This window comes from Ylistrum balloti, unplaced genomic scaffold (genome assembly GCF_031769215.1).
Source record: "Ylistrum balloti isolate Yb309-2 unplaced genomic scaffold, AGI_CSIRO_Ybal_v1 Utg370744, whole genome shotgun sequence".
In the NCBI taxonomy this organism is placed as follows: domain Eukaryota; kingdom Metazoa; phylum Mollusca; class Bivalvia; order Pectinida; family Pectinidae; genus Ylistrum; species Ylistrum balloti.
The window spans coordinates 806,957-823,503 of NW_026782438.1; the positions used below are offsets into that span (position 1 = coordinate 806,957).

The 16,547-nt window shown below is 35.3% G+C and overlaps 1 protein-coding gene across 1 annotated transcript in view; it reads left to right on the forward strand.

Moving 5' to 3' along the window:
* LOC132558018 (ganglioside GM2 activator-like) overlaps window positions 1-16,116 on the forward strand; it is a 29,867-nt gene extending 13,751 nt beyond the window's left edge. The window contains exons 2-4 of the mRNA XM_060222537.1: window positions 787-991; window positions 4,424-4,607; window positions 16,003-16,116. Of these exons, the coding sequence (XP_060078520.1) occupies window positions 787-991; window positions 4,424-4,607; window positions 16,003-16,116 (503 nt within the window). The remainder of the gene's footprint in view (window positions 1-786; window positions 992-4,423; window positions 4,608-16,002) is intronic.
* Window positions 16,117-16,547: the final 431 nt, after the last annotated feature.

The window sequence follows — 16,547 nt, forward strand, 5'->3', positions numbered from 1 at the left end:
ATTTCTTACAGGTTTTGAGAAAGCAAAGACAGAGAAGATATTTAAGTGTTTTTCGTTAAATATCATAAATTATCACAAATATGACAGAAAGTGATATATTTAACGGCAGACAATTCAACGGGAAAACATTAAAGCGGATCCGAACATAAAATAGTTCTTGACGTCAGAAAGTTTGACGTTACGGTTGACAACAAGACGATGGCATTTTGAATTAGATGATTAACGTTGTATTCTACCAATCTATGATGTTATCTGTTAAGAATCGCCTACAAAACTATTCTATATACCAAATTAGAGAAAAACAGAAATGTACATGGCAATCATTAAATGGAATTAAGCTTATTCAACCTACGGTTTGTTGGCGTCCATTTGCGACAGAGAAGGAAATCAATATAATTTCATTAAAAAACGATAATTCATTGAAACGTGCGAACGTTATATCATCACTAGTAAAGCTATATTATCCTTAATGCTGTTATACGCTACCTTATATTATCACTGCATTAGTGATATAAGAGTTAAGCAATTTTTAAAAATTGTTCTATTTCCCCAGCAAAAATGTTATAAAATATTTGATTGAAGGTAACAGCGTTACCAAAAGCATTGCTCTATCGATCAAAAGCGAGCTAATGTAGGTTTCAGATAGTATATGCCATGTATTAACTGTATGGGGAAAGAAAGGGCTAGGGACTTCAATAGTTACACCGCCGTTTGTTCAACCAAAAGGTAGTGTATCAATCATCAATCCATATCTGATATATGTTTTTGTTTTTTTGCAATTTTCAGGGAAAAATCCACAACGACCGATATTTTTCTACGATTTCAAGGCTAACCCGATTCCTATCATTACACCTGGGACACTGTATGTCAGCATGGCGGGAAACATCTCACACGATCTCCCGCGAAGGATTTCTATAAAACTGGAAGTTAAAAAATACTTTATTGGCATTGCCTTTTTAGTACCGTGCTTTGATAGTCACATAGGTTCTTGGTAAGTAAAACAAAAAAAAAACATTGTTTTCTGATAATATCATATTTTATAACTATTATATGTACATATTATGAATATGTTTATATAATATTATTGTAAATATCAAATTCTGTTAAAATGACCATTTCCATATTGATATATGTATTTTACTAAATTGAATGTAGTTAAAGTTTCCGTATAAATAGTCATACATAAAGTCAGATCATGAACACTTAACTATAACAGTAAACATGGACTTTTTATTATTGTTTTATGTTGCAAATCTTATTTTCTGGAACAAAGATGTACGTAATGTATAGACATATCGCTTCTGACACACTTAGATACTGACAATAGGAGGTCATCTCAAGAAACGCACCGATCGTCATATCTCTAGCTTAGCGATGGTTAATCAATGAACACACAAATCGTACGATGACTTAAACAAATCTGTTTGCTACATAGATAAACCTGTAATATACATAGTAATCCGTTTTGAGACAACCCCACCACAAACCCATCCATTCACTCCACTGTAATCTGTGCATTCTAGTAGGTTTTTCCTTAAGTAAGAGTCTAACAGTCCGCTATATTACAAATATATGATTTATTGTTCTATTGTGCATTTGGAAATGTCATTTCTAAGTACTAAGATTTTAAGTTATCATACTATATACATCGCAGACTTATGACCTGCTGATCTACTTTGATCTTGCTTGCTTTTGATTTTATCTGGTAAATAGACCCATGAAATTCCTAACTAATATTGACTATAAGATTGGGATTGTGAGTACTTCGGCAATATGGCAATACAATCTGAGTGTGATCACCAAAACAATGTAAAATAATCGTGGGTGTTTCGGGACTTCGTGATTGAATAATCCCAATACCACTAGGATTTGTTAAACACCATTAAATTTCATTATTTTTCTTCCGATTAAACACTAACTTAAATCCCTATTAATTTTAATTTTCGTCTCAACAGACGTTGCCCTCGGAAAATTGCCATAGAGAAAAGTCTGGGACGATAATGGTATACTAATTGCAATTACATGAAAAAGGTCTACAATGTACATTATTAAGGGGTTCAAACTATATTCATCTTAATGTGTAAACACGTGTGCGTGGCATACACTTAGGTGTGTATCTTTAAACCACCCTACTGAAATTGTTAATTTCTCTAGACTCGTAAATTACGTTTCCTGGCCTGATTGGGGGTTGATAATAAAGCATGCCTTATGATTTACAACAACAAAAAGGTAATTGAAACAGGGAAATAACAATCTTATTTGAGTGTTTAGGCTTGGGTCCTATTGATTGTGCAGACAGACTGATACTTAAAATGTACATAAAATCATTATTCGATTCAGTCAGAATTTATAAAACGAGGGTAAGGTATATATGCAGACATTTAACAGTTTAAAGATAGTCAAGCAAACAAATGGAATATCGTTTATTATATATCTTTAAAAAGTGTCGGAAACATCCCAACAATTTCTATATTTGTCGCTGATACGAAAACGTTGACATGTTCAACAAAGGCAGGCTTTGTTACACACCGTGTCTCTTTTAAACTGTTTAGTATCTGGTCTATAATTTCCTTCATACTTCAAAGGGAAAATAGCATTTTACATCTTCATAATATATTTCACAAATAATTGCCGAAAAAATGAAATTTGATAATTCATGACAACACTTCAATGATGTGATGATGAACTGGCAATTTTGATGAAAAGTGGAACAATTGTGTTTAAACGGACGGGTACCTTGGTACACATACATAAGAAACCACAGGTGCTGAAGTTTAATTGAAATATAACATATGTAACAGACAAAAATCATGATACGATATAGACAATATCAGCGTTTATTATCTAAAAGTATGTTTAAATCATTAATGTCAGAGACACTAAATTGTCCAAACGGAAGAATGCGTTTGTAAGCATAAAAATGAAACTGCTATGTAGGCACTTTATAAACAGGTGGATAGAGACATCACTTAAGTTTACGTCCGTATGACATCAGTATTTTGTCACCTTGAACACATAAAATACCTTAACGAAGTCGACCTTTATTTGGCTTTAACAGTCATTCCTATAATTAAAAGGCACAGGACGATTTCGACACCTGTAATTATATTCTATTAGCTATTAGGTGTACAAACATTCGAGTGACCCCGCCCGACTGTGCGAGACCAAAGTAGACGATAAGGATTGTACCCGGTACCACGATCGACAACAGACTACGCAGTACTATAAATCATCGTGTTAAAGAGGTTGTGTCTTGATATGTTTATCTTCCGAGATCCTCTCCCCGCCCACTCCTGTGCCACACACACAATATGATGGTAAACACCTGGGTGTGAGCAACTGGCTCTTGTACTAGTTGTTCTACATCGTAAATATCCACAATCTAAAACTATGTTGACGGTTCTATTATGCAACAGGAACGATGAAGATATTAGCGGGTTAAAACATAATAATTTTGAATACCGTTTCACTTATCATCTACACTTTAACATGTTCTATATACAAGAAATTATCTAATTATGTCGTATTTATTAACTTTGCAATAAAGGTCATTTATTCATTTCAATGTTTCCACTAGGGTTCGAACCCAAGCACCATGACTTACTAGTATGACGCTCAATCGACCGAGCTGAAGAAAATTTCTTTCTAGTCGAGCTGTATATTGCGGCTAGTACTTACCAGGATTACATACTCCACCTCCTCTATATTAAAGAGGATCTTGCGTGAATTTTTCTCATACAAGTTTGCTGTATACTCTTAGATTTTTTTTTCGTTTGCCAAGTCTCTGGTGAGGTGAAATGAAAATTGTGTGACGATTTTCAACAATCTCATATGAGACAGAACAGATGTTGAGACTTAACTAGCATCCACTTTTACTTACATTCGAGAAATAGAATTTTGTCTGACTGATACAAGAGTTGGAGATATGGTTTTCTTTGGTGACTTCACAATGAATGTGACGCCATGAAGTCAACAACAGAAACAATAACAGTCTTAAACCAATCACAGCTCCGTATTCCACGTGTGATAATAACAAAAACAATGATATGATTGGTAATAGGTAAGTTTTAATAACATCTTATCGAACGTACAATAACACACACGTTATCCATTGTCTATATCTGTTTATGACGATCAATCGATTGTTTGTCAGAGATTGACTGCCTAGGCTGACGAACTAGAATCTGGAATTCGCTTAACGAACAAAATAGTCGGAGATATGGTTAGAAGGCAGTATCCGCTGGACGGTGCAACGACTGTATGTTGTGTGTGCATGAATATTGAAATATCTAATTTGTTTTAACACGTCATATCGTCCGAATTCATCACCGTTTTACAAACGTTATCTATACAGCATTAAGGATATGTTATATTATTGATTTTCTGCACTCTATGGATAATTCATGTTTTTTTTTCTTTTCAGTACTTACGATAATATTTGTGCGAACTTAGAGACTTTTGAAAGAAGACAGCGCTGTCCGAAACGGTTACGTAATTTCAATATACAATGTCATTGTCCATTCCAAGCTGGCGAGTTTAATTTTAAAGACCTGGCTCTAAATATTCCCAAAATAGGAGGATTTGCTGGCGCCTTTGTCAAAGTAAGAGTAAGCATATATTTTATTCATTTTCTTCAAATCTGTCATTTGTACTTTTTCTATTTTATCTAGCAGATTGGTTAGTTAGTTATGTCTTTCGCCATTCAAGATGGCGATTAATAGAAGTAAAAATGAGTTAAACTATACAAAACGAAAGTAACAAAAGCTCAGGGGTTTATTTTGAGGCCCGTCGTCCGTCAGGGAACTTTTCTGCTTTACGTACCACTTGTTCAGAATTAAGAAGTAGACCAAGAGTGCAGAGGATTGGTGTCGTATATATAATGGCTCTGGACGTATATCGGTAACAGAATAAAATCATCAAAATTCTCTCTTTTGGGGCTCTGAAAGAGCTTTCATAACAATGAGTTGCATGTGGGGATCCTTACATTCAGAAACGACGAATCCTGCAAAAACTTGGATTAAAACAGAAACGGATATTAACATGAATCATTCTCCTATCATAAGTTCATATACAATTCACAACTAGATTTTCATGACATTAAGCAAAAACATCGTTAAGTGAGAATTCCTCAGAACAAAGGTACAGGGACCAAAATAAACATTAACAGAACCTCGTAAAACGAATGTTCCATAAATGTTCTATAGACATAGGACTTACGTGCTATCCCAACTATATCATCGTAAGAGGCGACTAAGCTGGGGACCATTATTATAATCATATTTAATTCACGAGAGTAACTTTGGTAGGCAATTTTAGTTGAAACAAAATCAACTTCTCGGAGTCTCTTATCATGCCTCGCGAAAGAGGTCACACTTTCTCCCTATAAATCGAAGGCTTATGTTAACCAAATATTACCCACTGTGAATCATTTTTTGTCATTAGTCTTCTATAAAGAAGGAAGCAGATTTCTTAATATTCATTTCTACTCGAACGTTTGAGTCCACCCCTTTCTCCTTTCTCTCATTTGATCCTGGATAAAGTGATGACTCGTGTTTTTACTGTATCATCAACCCATCCTTTTCTCTTCTTACGATTTATGTCCTTTATCACTTGAATGGAATGCGGTGATAACAGATGAAAACCCCGACACGGTCGTATGCCATCACACCAGATCACTGTATATTTACAAACATGCCTACTTGTCGCTACCGTAAAATTAATGTTAGGAGTACAGATTTTATGTTGTCCGCTGACATGACCTTTAACCTTGCTCTCTTGACGGAACGCTTGACATTCATCCCCAAATCGAGGCGATGCCAAACGAGAAGTTCGGAAGAAAAAATACGGAAAAGACTTGACTCATCATCTACAAAGGCTTTCGAATGAAACCTTAAAAACTATAGTACATGCATATAATACACTTATATAATGTGATATACTGATTGCAGATATTAAAAAGATCGATAGGAAAAGAAATTATATAAGTCCTTTGTTAACCTACAAACCTAAAACCAGTGGTTTCTAGAATATCTCGTCAAAATTGGCATCCCACTTATTCAAAAGCATGGAAATTACAAAGAATTGTCTGTTTATTGTGATGATCATATATTTGTATACGACAGATGATTAGGAAATACTGAAGCCTCTTTACTAATATAAAAACAAACTAATAAAAAAATGCATTTCTAGCTAAACAGTGCTTATTTCAGTCTCCGATATGTCTCCATTATTTCGCTGTCGTAAAGCACAACTTACTTTCACTAAACATACGCTAAAATTAAGAGCTTCCTTCCGCCTATACAATCTAGGCATTAAATACTCTACCAAAACTATGTAAATATTTATAGATGTTGTGAATACCCAACCAGTGGCTATCTTCAGTGTCAGTGTCAAAATGCCGTTTCATATAAACGCTTGTATATAAGTATTATACCAAAAACCGTACCGAGTAACCTCAAAACGCGGAAGAGCTCAAGGTGAAACGTGAATTCTAATCCATCAAATTAGCAATAGGCGTTAGTACAATACTCGAGATAAGTAGTATTTAAAGATATAGAACACTTGTTCTGCTACATGTGGGGCTTATGACACGGATAAGAAAAATTCCTGCAGAGATGTTTACCGTTTTCGCCAGAGCCTATTGAGAATTTCAACACTTGAGAAATAGCAAGGGAGATAGATTTCATTCTTATCGATAACTGAGTTTATAATTAAGCTCTGTATCAAGGATTTATCCAAATATATTCCCCCAGGAAGAAAACACTTTCCTGATTAGCATTCTCATGTTTCATTATGTGCACAAATATAGCTGTCAACCTCCCACTTCGTGACGTATCGTTCAGCTTTCATTCTTCAAAAAAAAATCTACATCGCGTTATGAGTGAAGTAAAAAAATATAAAAAACATCATTTTAATATCATGAATCATGCTCAAATTACAAAATGACAGATCATGTGATTATGTACTAAACATAAAGTAACACATCTTGAATTTGTCGGTAGGAAATAAGTAACATCTTCTATGGCACTTTCCAATAAAAATAAAACTACATCACACAGAGTTTTCGTCCTTCTGGGAATCGCCAGCAATGCATGGGTCCTAAAGCAACCTAAAATGCGAAAAATGGAGAAGGTTGCAAATAGGTACATACGTAGATTGACAGACCTAAACGGACAGAGCATGTTATCATGGTGGAAGGAAATGCTTCTGATGGTTGCTTAACTTGCCCGCTACAAACTCTTTAGGACTCCGGCGAAGCCTTTATCACCTCACTTATCACCGTTATTTGAGTATTGAACTTTAAGCATGAAGTTTGATTGCATTCACCATATTACCATCAAAATTATTTTAAGATGTATAGTTTTAGAGAGGGGTTTAAAGTAAAGTAATTTTAAAGTACTTTCTACAAGCGTTTCCAAGGAACACATTCATTTACAAAATGTAATTAGCGTCGAATAAAAACAACCGATCAGTACACGGCCAACGTTCGAACATTGTCAGGCATATGTATAGATAGCACTACCTTTAGCCAGTTAAGTGACATTAAACGTAGACAACGACTTTCTTCAGCCGTCCCCGAAATAAATAACAATCAGGTAGTAGGAAAACAATACGAACAGACATTACTCTACGTAAAGCTTCACTTACTAGCACGCGCGGTAGGTACACATTGTTTGTATTGGGACGGTTTAATCTGGTGGAGACTATGTGATTCGTTTATAGTTTAGTCGTATAGGTAATTGGTTTACAAAATGGCTAAAACACACACAATATCGATATAGCTCGGCGCGTGGCAACGCATTTCTACCGCCTCTATTGTTGTTGACTGCGACATGCCGGCCGAGAGGGGTGGGGGAAGAGAGGGGGACCTGAGGGCCGTGACAGCATTTAATTGGACCACCTAGGCGTTATTTTCATCTTGCTGCCAGTTCTAAAGTCTCTGCTATTTATTTTCATTCTTTATTGCCACCCCGAGACTACGGCGTCAAAAAATAACAACAACTTTCTTTCAGCTTCAGTAATTGTTTTCATGTTAACCTATTGGTAACATTTCGTGTAGGTTGAAACAGGCCAAAAATACCATTTTCCACCATGTTTGCTAAATAAACATTTTATATATCTTGCCCATTCGTTTCTGGGCAAAACATGACACAAACAAGCTTAACTTTTCTCTGTGTACTCTATTTTCCGCATATTGATCGCTACGGTCTACACATTCTTTCGCTTCAGATCATCTTACTATGTCGTAGGCGTTTCATTCATGTTAAGGTGTACTCGAATTCTGTAGAAACTTTCGTGTTCTTTAATCAAAACAGATTAAGAAATACTGGTGTTTAACAGCAGAAAATGACTGCAACTTCTAGGTAGCAGTGAAAATGTAATATTAACACTATTTGTGTGTTCAGTGTCATACAATTTGTGGATTGCAATGTAACTTAATACAGATAAAATAGCAAATTAGTTCTGAAATGACTGCAGCTTATTCTTAGTACAAATATGTAAAACATGTTAGTTGTGAAATAACGAGCCTGATGAGTAAATATATAAATAGCTACATTGTTACTTTCGTGGGTATATATCGAGTTAAGTTGTGAAATAGCAACAATGTATCTTCTGTGTGCAAATACCGAATTAGTTGTGAAAAGACACAATGTGCGTATATATCGGGTTAGTTGTGGAATAGTTGTAATGTATGGAATCACTTGTAAAGTGAACTATCTACTCCATCAAAATCGAAAGTGATGAGATTGTTGTCACTGTAGATTAGTTTGCCTCAAAACCATTTCTGATCAAAGATACCAGATATTTCAAAATTCTTGATTATATATTGGTTCCCAGTATATATATATGTATGCAAAATGTTTCTGTGTTATTTAATCATTTAAAAGTGTATTGTACAGCTGTATTGAGGGAAGAGTAGCAACATGGTTTACAAATTCCGAAAATTTGGAAATTTTGAAAGACATTATTGGTGTTTTTGAATTCGTTTAGAAAATTGGTATCTTAATCTGGAAGATATTTGTCCGCACAATTCATTTGTCAAGATAAACATAAGTCAAACATATAGCATGTATATTAAAAAGAGGATTTTTACATTACTGAAAACCAAACCAATATAATGAAACTGGTACATGTCCTTAATATGGATATCGATTATCGGTAGATATCATGTAGCATTACTTATAGTGTAACAAATGTAATAGTTTTATTTTAACATAGTATGTTGCGAATGTCACTTTACGTCTCTTCTTTCCAACGTTATCATAACAAATATAAATAAAATGTGACTACCAGAAAAACCAATGTTTACCTATTTTACCTCATTGTCAACAATGATTTCACATTCTCTATCATTATCCATATAACGCCTTTATCTTTAAAATCTTATTGAGTTTTTATTATGTGTCAATGCACCTGTGTTTAATGCACGAACCAGAGCTACAGAGTCCCGAATTAAGTTAGGATAACAAGCTGACTTACGATAAAATTGTTAATTCTGGAAGAGCAAATCAAACAAAAACTGAGAGTTTCTTTTGATGAAATCGATACATTTCTCCAGCTTCAGATGGAACGTTAAGTGCAGATGTCCTCACGTGTCATACCCTAATCTGTAAACGGGACATGAACCAGGTATTGAAAATGTTCTCTCTTATCCTTATATGTTTTTGTCTTAAGTATATATACGTATCTTATCAGTCGTATAATTACGAATTATCTCCACTTTCTGACACAATCAAGATGAGTATTTAGATAAGAGTCAACGATAACAAAGGCGATGTTCCTGCCAGCCTACTGATGTACAGTATCAGTAGAGTTCGCTTGAAAATCTTGCTACAGTGACTACGAGCTGAGGAGTTAGAGTGAAACTATAAGTTGTTGGACTAATGTTGAAATATAAGAGAGGCGTTAGAGAGTTACTTATAAGTATGTACTGAGGTCTCCTGTGAAACAAATAGTATAGGATTAAAGTGAAGTTAGGTGTTATGAGCATACTCAGATAATGTTGGTGTTGTCCTATAGCGCAAGATATTATTATGGGGCAAAAATAAAGATATAAGCTATGTGGTTACAGTGTAAGCTATGCATTGTGGGAATACATTGATATCGAAACAAACTACTATAGGGCTGTAGTTAATCAATGCGTTGTGGGGCTGTATTGAAACACTTTTAGAAACACTTACGTCTTCATAGTGTAATGATTGGAAAGATTTAGTTAATAGTTAATGCCAATGTTATTTGTTTTCAAGGTCACATGGTCAAACATTTAGTACCGCCGGGAAGGTCGTGTCACAAGTCACACATGCCAAATATGAAAGTGCTACCTCTAACAGTGCAATAGTTGTGAGCAAGATTTAAAATGACCACAGGAAAAAAAACAGCATAATACCAATATGCCCGCGATCTTTCGATCCGAGGGCATAAACATATAGTGTACTAATAAAAATATGTTTACTGTGTGGTAATTGTATAAGTTTCATATAATTATGTTCGGTTCTGGAAAATAAATGTTCGAAGACATAGTTACTTAACATCTGCTTCCAGTCTACAAGATTGATAAAGTGACTGTGCATTGCCAAGTGTCATGAATCGTTTTTCAAAGCAATACTCACAAAAATAATGAAAGTACATAAAAATTAGAAGATAGTAGATAATTTATTTATACATACATTGTTCATTCACATCACCTTGAAATGCTGACATGAATGGCAGCACCATGTACATAAAACTTTTTCCACATACGACTTTTTCTCGCTATCACTGAGTGACACGAGACCAAGGCGACAATTGTACACAAGAAACTGGCACCTGTCACCAGCTCCTAATTACATAGGAAGTGGGAGGTCGATGCAAACCATCCATAAAACACTTTTCAACAACGTTTCTCTATCCAATACACAGTATACATAAAGACTGACATTTAAATGGCAGCAGATTGTGTTCGTGTTTCAGTTGATTTTATTTCTATACAAAACAACCAGTGAAGTGTTTGAATATGGAAACAAAAACAAGTGATGGTCAAGCTTTATCATCTTTTTCTTTTTAAAATATATTTATTAGTTATATAATGCCTTCTATCAATGTATCCATTCATCCATACGTTATCATCAGCTGCTGGCTCTCAACATTGCAATAATACCATCACAATGAAACCACATGACTAATAGTCACTACAACCATTTAGGTCGTCTTAACGCCAAACCATTGGATCTATAACGCCTGTCATAATTCATGTATCTACATCTTTCCGACCCCGCTAACATTTTTGCATGATCACATTGATATATCGAGGTCCCTGTATCAATTTCCACATGGTCATTAAGGCACTGGATGTGTAACATGTATATTGTAGTATCATAACATCCAGCTGTCCATTTCCATCTATCACTTATTGTCCACAATCCTGGTGGTCACTCATCAGTCAGCGGTGTTTTTATGACATAAGAGATGGGAGAGTTCAGTAAATATTGATGGAGTGGGTTGTCAAATGCGTCATTTTATATCACGTGGGGTCCACATTTTAATGCCTAGTTATAGTAACTAATACTTGTCCCTACTGTCAAATCATGACGCGACGGACAGTCCCAAACTGCAATCATACTATAGAAGGTTGCATGGTATCTGGTTATAAGCTTTGAGACTATAGAAGACAAATCAAATCAGTTATTAAATTAGGCAACCCCACATACCAAGGGATCAAAGATGTCTTGTCTGGTATATCTATCATTTCTAATGGGTGTCCCGGAATTAAACATTTTCAATAGAATATAAATCAGAAATTATCTTTAACAAAAGGTTCCAGACTGTAAACGGAGTTTGTTTAGGATTCACATTTTACACGTTTCGATGTTTGTCGCTGCGTTTACAGCAAGGAAGAATTAAGGAATTTTGTCCTCGCAGTGTCTTTTGACTATCTCACTGGACAGCTTAAGGAAGACCGATCGCAATGCTGTACAATGTAATCGAGTTAAAACGACAGCACATGAAGCTCTATGAGCAGAGCTGAGAAAAGTAAACCTCTAAAAGTAGATTAAATGTACCAACATGTCACTGTATGATAGAAGGCTCCCAAAACAAACGTTATCGTGTCCGACAGCATAGAGAAAGCATTTGGAACCCTCTTCATCACGAGCTTTGTCCTTAAATAGTTCGGATTTTCAAGGTTTTGAACTGCCGTAAATTTGCCAGAATCTCTACATTTCCATTAATGACATTTCACAATATGCCCTCTCGGTTCACTGCGTTATCTGGCCTACTGTTGCTATCACTTTATAGGGTTATGTATATCTAGTACTATTCGTACAAAGCGTAAATAGTTCCTGATACGCCATACACTTACCGAACCATATAATTGTTACGTACTTTTTCACTCATCCGAGGTTGTCACTTCCACTGACAAGAAAAATCCATTTTACAGATATCACTAAGCACGTTAAAGAGAGGGGAAAAAATCTTTAAATAAATCTCAGTACACCACATGCCCCAAACTGTGGCAGCATGGTTGTGTGTTTTCGGCGTTTTTCCTTTTTAAGCAGATGACTATTGCACGTGGGCACCTTGGCATTGCCAACAGCTGCCATTCTATATGACAATCGTTTGAGCTAGCTGGCATCTGCCATTCAGTCCGACGTGTACATAAACTGACACGAATATGTAGCCCTACACACACACCTTACGAACCTCGACGTCGTCCTGTTACTATTATTCTTTAAATAAGGACTGCTTCATTCATCGTTAAATCGGTTTAAATGTATTTTTTCTTAACTTCTGTATTGTTTGGGTAAGTATGATTTCGATACGTAGACTCAAACATGTATCTATTACATTGGATAGGCATTCCTTACAAGTTTTACCTAACCAGAGTTCATCTAGTATCTTTCCTGGCATTTTAAACGCCGAAAAACCGCACAATCATAATTCTTTGTTACACATTTATCTCCGAAGAATGCAACTTTTTACACATACTTTTCAAGGTATGAATCTGGTGATCTTGAGAGGAGGTGATACAACGAGTAAGCAAACAGAACATAAATCGTGATAAATGTCAGAATCTGGATGGTACAGATGTTGCAGCTCGTTTTTTTTTTTAAATTATTCCATAATTTTCGATACTAAATGATTTAAAATACTGAGAAGTACATGTGTATTTTCTGAACTGGGTCATTATGCAAATGTATCAAAACAAGACGTCATTTATTCAACGATATGAATAGATTATATTCCAAGGTGAACTTAAAGTTACCTTCAGTCACCGAAACATCACTAATACCGGAAGGAATCTTTCACTTGATGTTTCACCTTGTCCGTAATACATCCCATCCTTATTACTCCCAACAACAAAAAGTTACCCGCGTGTTTGTTTTTTGCGTATACTATATAGGGAGCCGGGTTAACGTTGTCGCGTGCAAAAATTAAAAGTCGTACACCAGATATACAAATGTCACTTTTTCCACAGAAGTTCACATCTAATTTGTTTATGACAATGACCAATTTTGCACGTGAAATCCTTTCGTTAAAACTGAGTGACCAGCGACGAAATCGGGTCGCATGACTCTTCATTCCTGTTCATGTGTATACCTTAAATCGAGGTCAGACAGACTTGGAAACTTAAGTTACTTGCAACACGTAACCTTTTTCAGGCTGGGTTAGGTCTGATAATCTTTAACGTCCTAACAGCTATGGTCATGTTCGTATAAACCTCCTTATGATAGAGCAGAACTGACTGCGAATTTATAGTACGATCACACTGAAATATACTGACGAAGTCCCCGTGTAGGACACCCCTAGTCTAGAAGTCTAAGCCAGAAAACAGAACCTAAACTCTTCCTCACAGTGGCAAACGTTCAAAGGTAAAACGATTGTCAAGGGAGACATTCCGAAAACAAAGTTGTTCAGAAACGAGGGAAAATATTCTGTCGCCTATTTGTCGCCTCTTACGATCATGCAATGGGAGTAGAAGGTACAATTCGCATGCCCTTCCTGCAAATCAGATGTAGAATCCTCCGTCAAATTTGTCAGTCTATTGAATACAACAGGTTTATATTCGATCATTCATTTTATCTCAAAAACGTTCAGAAATCATTACCTGTCCACAGTATCCATCAATACGTTCTCTGTTGTCTTCTCTGCGTTCTACCTTCTAATCGAACGTTTATTCAGTGATGGGTTACCCACTTTATATTGTCAATGTTAACATACCATGTGGACAAACAGAAACTCACTTTATTATTAGTATATTATGAATCTGATTCGTCTAAATGTCACTTATCACCTATCAATGTTTCCTTTCAGTGTCGTTTGAAGCTTCGGGCATAAATCAGAGCAGAGACTGAAAACATGTTCTCGAAACTGTATATTTATCTGAATTTATATTATATTATTAATATTAATTCTAATTATTAAAATGCTTTTCCACTAAAATCAGATCATGAAGAAGACTAAATGTTATGTTGTTTCTCGATATGTCACTAGATATTTTTTGACTTAGGAATCTTGCTGTTTAAACATTACCTTTTCAATATTTTTGCAAGGTTCAAAATATACAACGTTAACAACTAAAATTAATGATTAAAGTATTCTTATGTGTCAATGTTATTAACAGTTTATCACATTATCGTAAAATGTTGTCACACTTGCCTGGAACAGATATTGATTTGATATTAACGACAGGCCATTCCTTCTTCGGAATATCTCTATCATTCGTCAATACGGTTAAAGTGCTAGCCTCTATCTGTGATTAATATCTCCCACACATAAAAACAGATACAACACATGTCTTTGGATGCATAGTTTTCGATTAATTATATCAAAATGTTGACTTGATGCCATATTGTGTACACCCAAGGTCAGATCATACCAAGGAAATGCACACGTGCTTTGGTGGCGATGGAACACGTGCACTTTTATCCGTGTTGGTATATATTAGTTTATCCTGCCAACAGAGTGTACTTTAGCGAATACTTTGAGATGTTAACTCCATATTTCCTCCACAAATTAATTCAAACGTAAACGCTGCCAGCGCGTGGTGGTCAGACGATTTGTACGAGCGTACCTCATTTTGAAAACTACTTCCGGCCTCTCATTACGAGAGCACACACAACTATACAGACATTGCTGAAATACTGGATCGTGTCAGCTGGCCTCGACCCAATATCATGGGATTTAATTAACGACGAAATGAACGGGAGCGGACCAAATGTTACCCCTGCACACAAAGCAACTATTCAGCATTGTACATTGTATATTTCACATAGTTCTGAATCTGCCATTGATACTGAAGAGATATTTTCAGACGTAAATTCCCGTTTAGGACATGGTATGATATACTTATGTCGAGATGAACTGAATGTATATACTGTTCAATTGACCATTTACGACCACCTTTATATTTATTTGCTTTTTTAATTGGCATGTTTGGTGAATGCATCTAGATTGTTCATTCCTTAACCAGATTATTGTCGATACTTAATAAAGACGTTGCTAAAATATCACTTTCATATAGACGATATAAATGAAAGTATCTTTTCATTAATTCCCAAGTGTTGCGATCTTTTATCTTTACTTCAAAAATGAAAGTGTCTGTCCTGAAGACATTATTATTATGTCGGTAATTCTATATTTTACAAGATTATCGTTCTATGAATTCTCTAGGAACACAACTCTTGAACAGCTTATAATATGTCGACAGATTCCAAAACTTATGATTAAAGGTATAGCGGATGGGCGAGACGAGTTAGCGCCGACAAGTAATGACGATTTGGTGGAATTGACAAATACTATGAATGAAAACTTTAATATCTATTGCAATATCTATATTGAAATATCCATATTACACTTTTGTTGAATTCGTTACATATTGCAAATAAGATTTACTCATTCATATTCATATTAAATGCTTTTGTATCGTTCCTGTTTTTCAGTTCAAATAGAGGTAATTAAGAAATGTAAGATAACATTTGACAGAAACCCACTGAAACTCATTCATTCATCTTATTTTATTTACAGGGTGACTATGAAGTAGTATTCAAGGTTTTGGATGAGAACACAGAGGAACTCGGTTGTCTTAATCTTCGATTTACTATCAAACGCAGACACAAAGGATGGTTATTCAAGATCTAGCAGGGCGAAAGAAATCCTGTACCTAGTGTATCAAGATAGGATTGAAGTTAAACGCCACTTATAAGGAATCGTAAGGTCCATAAATGCATTATTTTCATTATTGAATATCTTTTCTTATCAGTTGTGTCATCTGTAATATCGACACTACCGGAATAGCCATAACATGACACTTCCGGTAAACAATAACTCTACTGAACCTGTGGTGTTGCTTTCAGAAGCTTTTGGGTCTGGTCTGGCTTGGTGTCAAAAATATTCGTTCGTGTCTTATTTTACGATACATAGTGACTTTATATGGTTACCAGTAGTTATCACATATTCAGTTTACACATTGGCGATGAAAAATATCCGAGGGATTACAAGATGAAGAAAGAGCTGAATAAAAAATCTCATCCGGAAGATTTTCGGTTTTCTTCCTGCCAGTCCAAATCCCT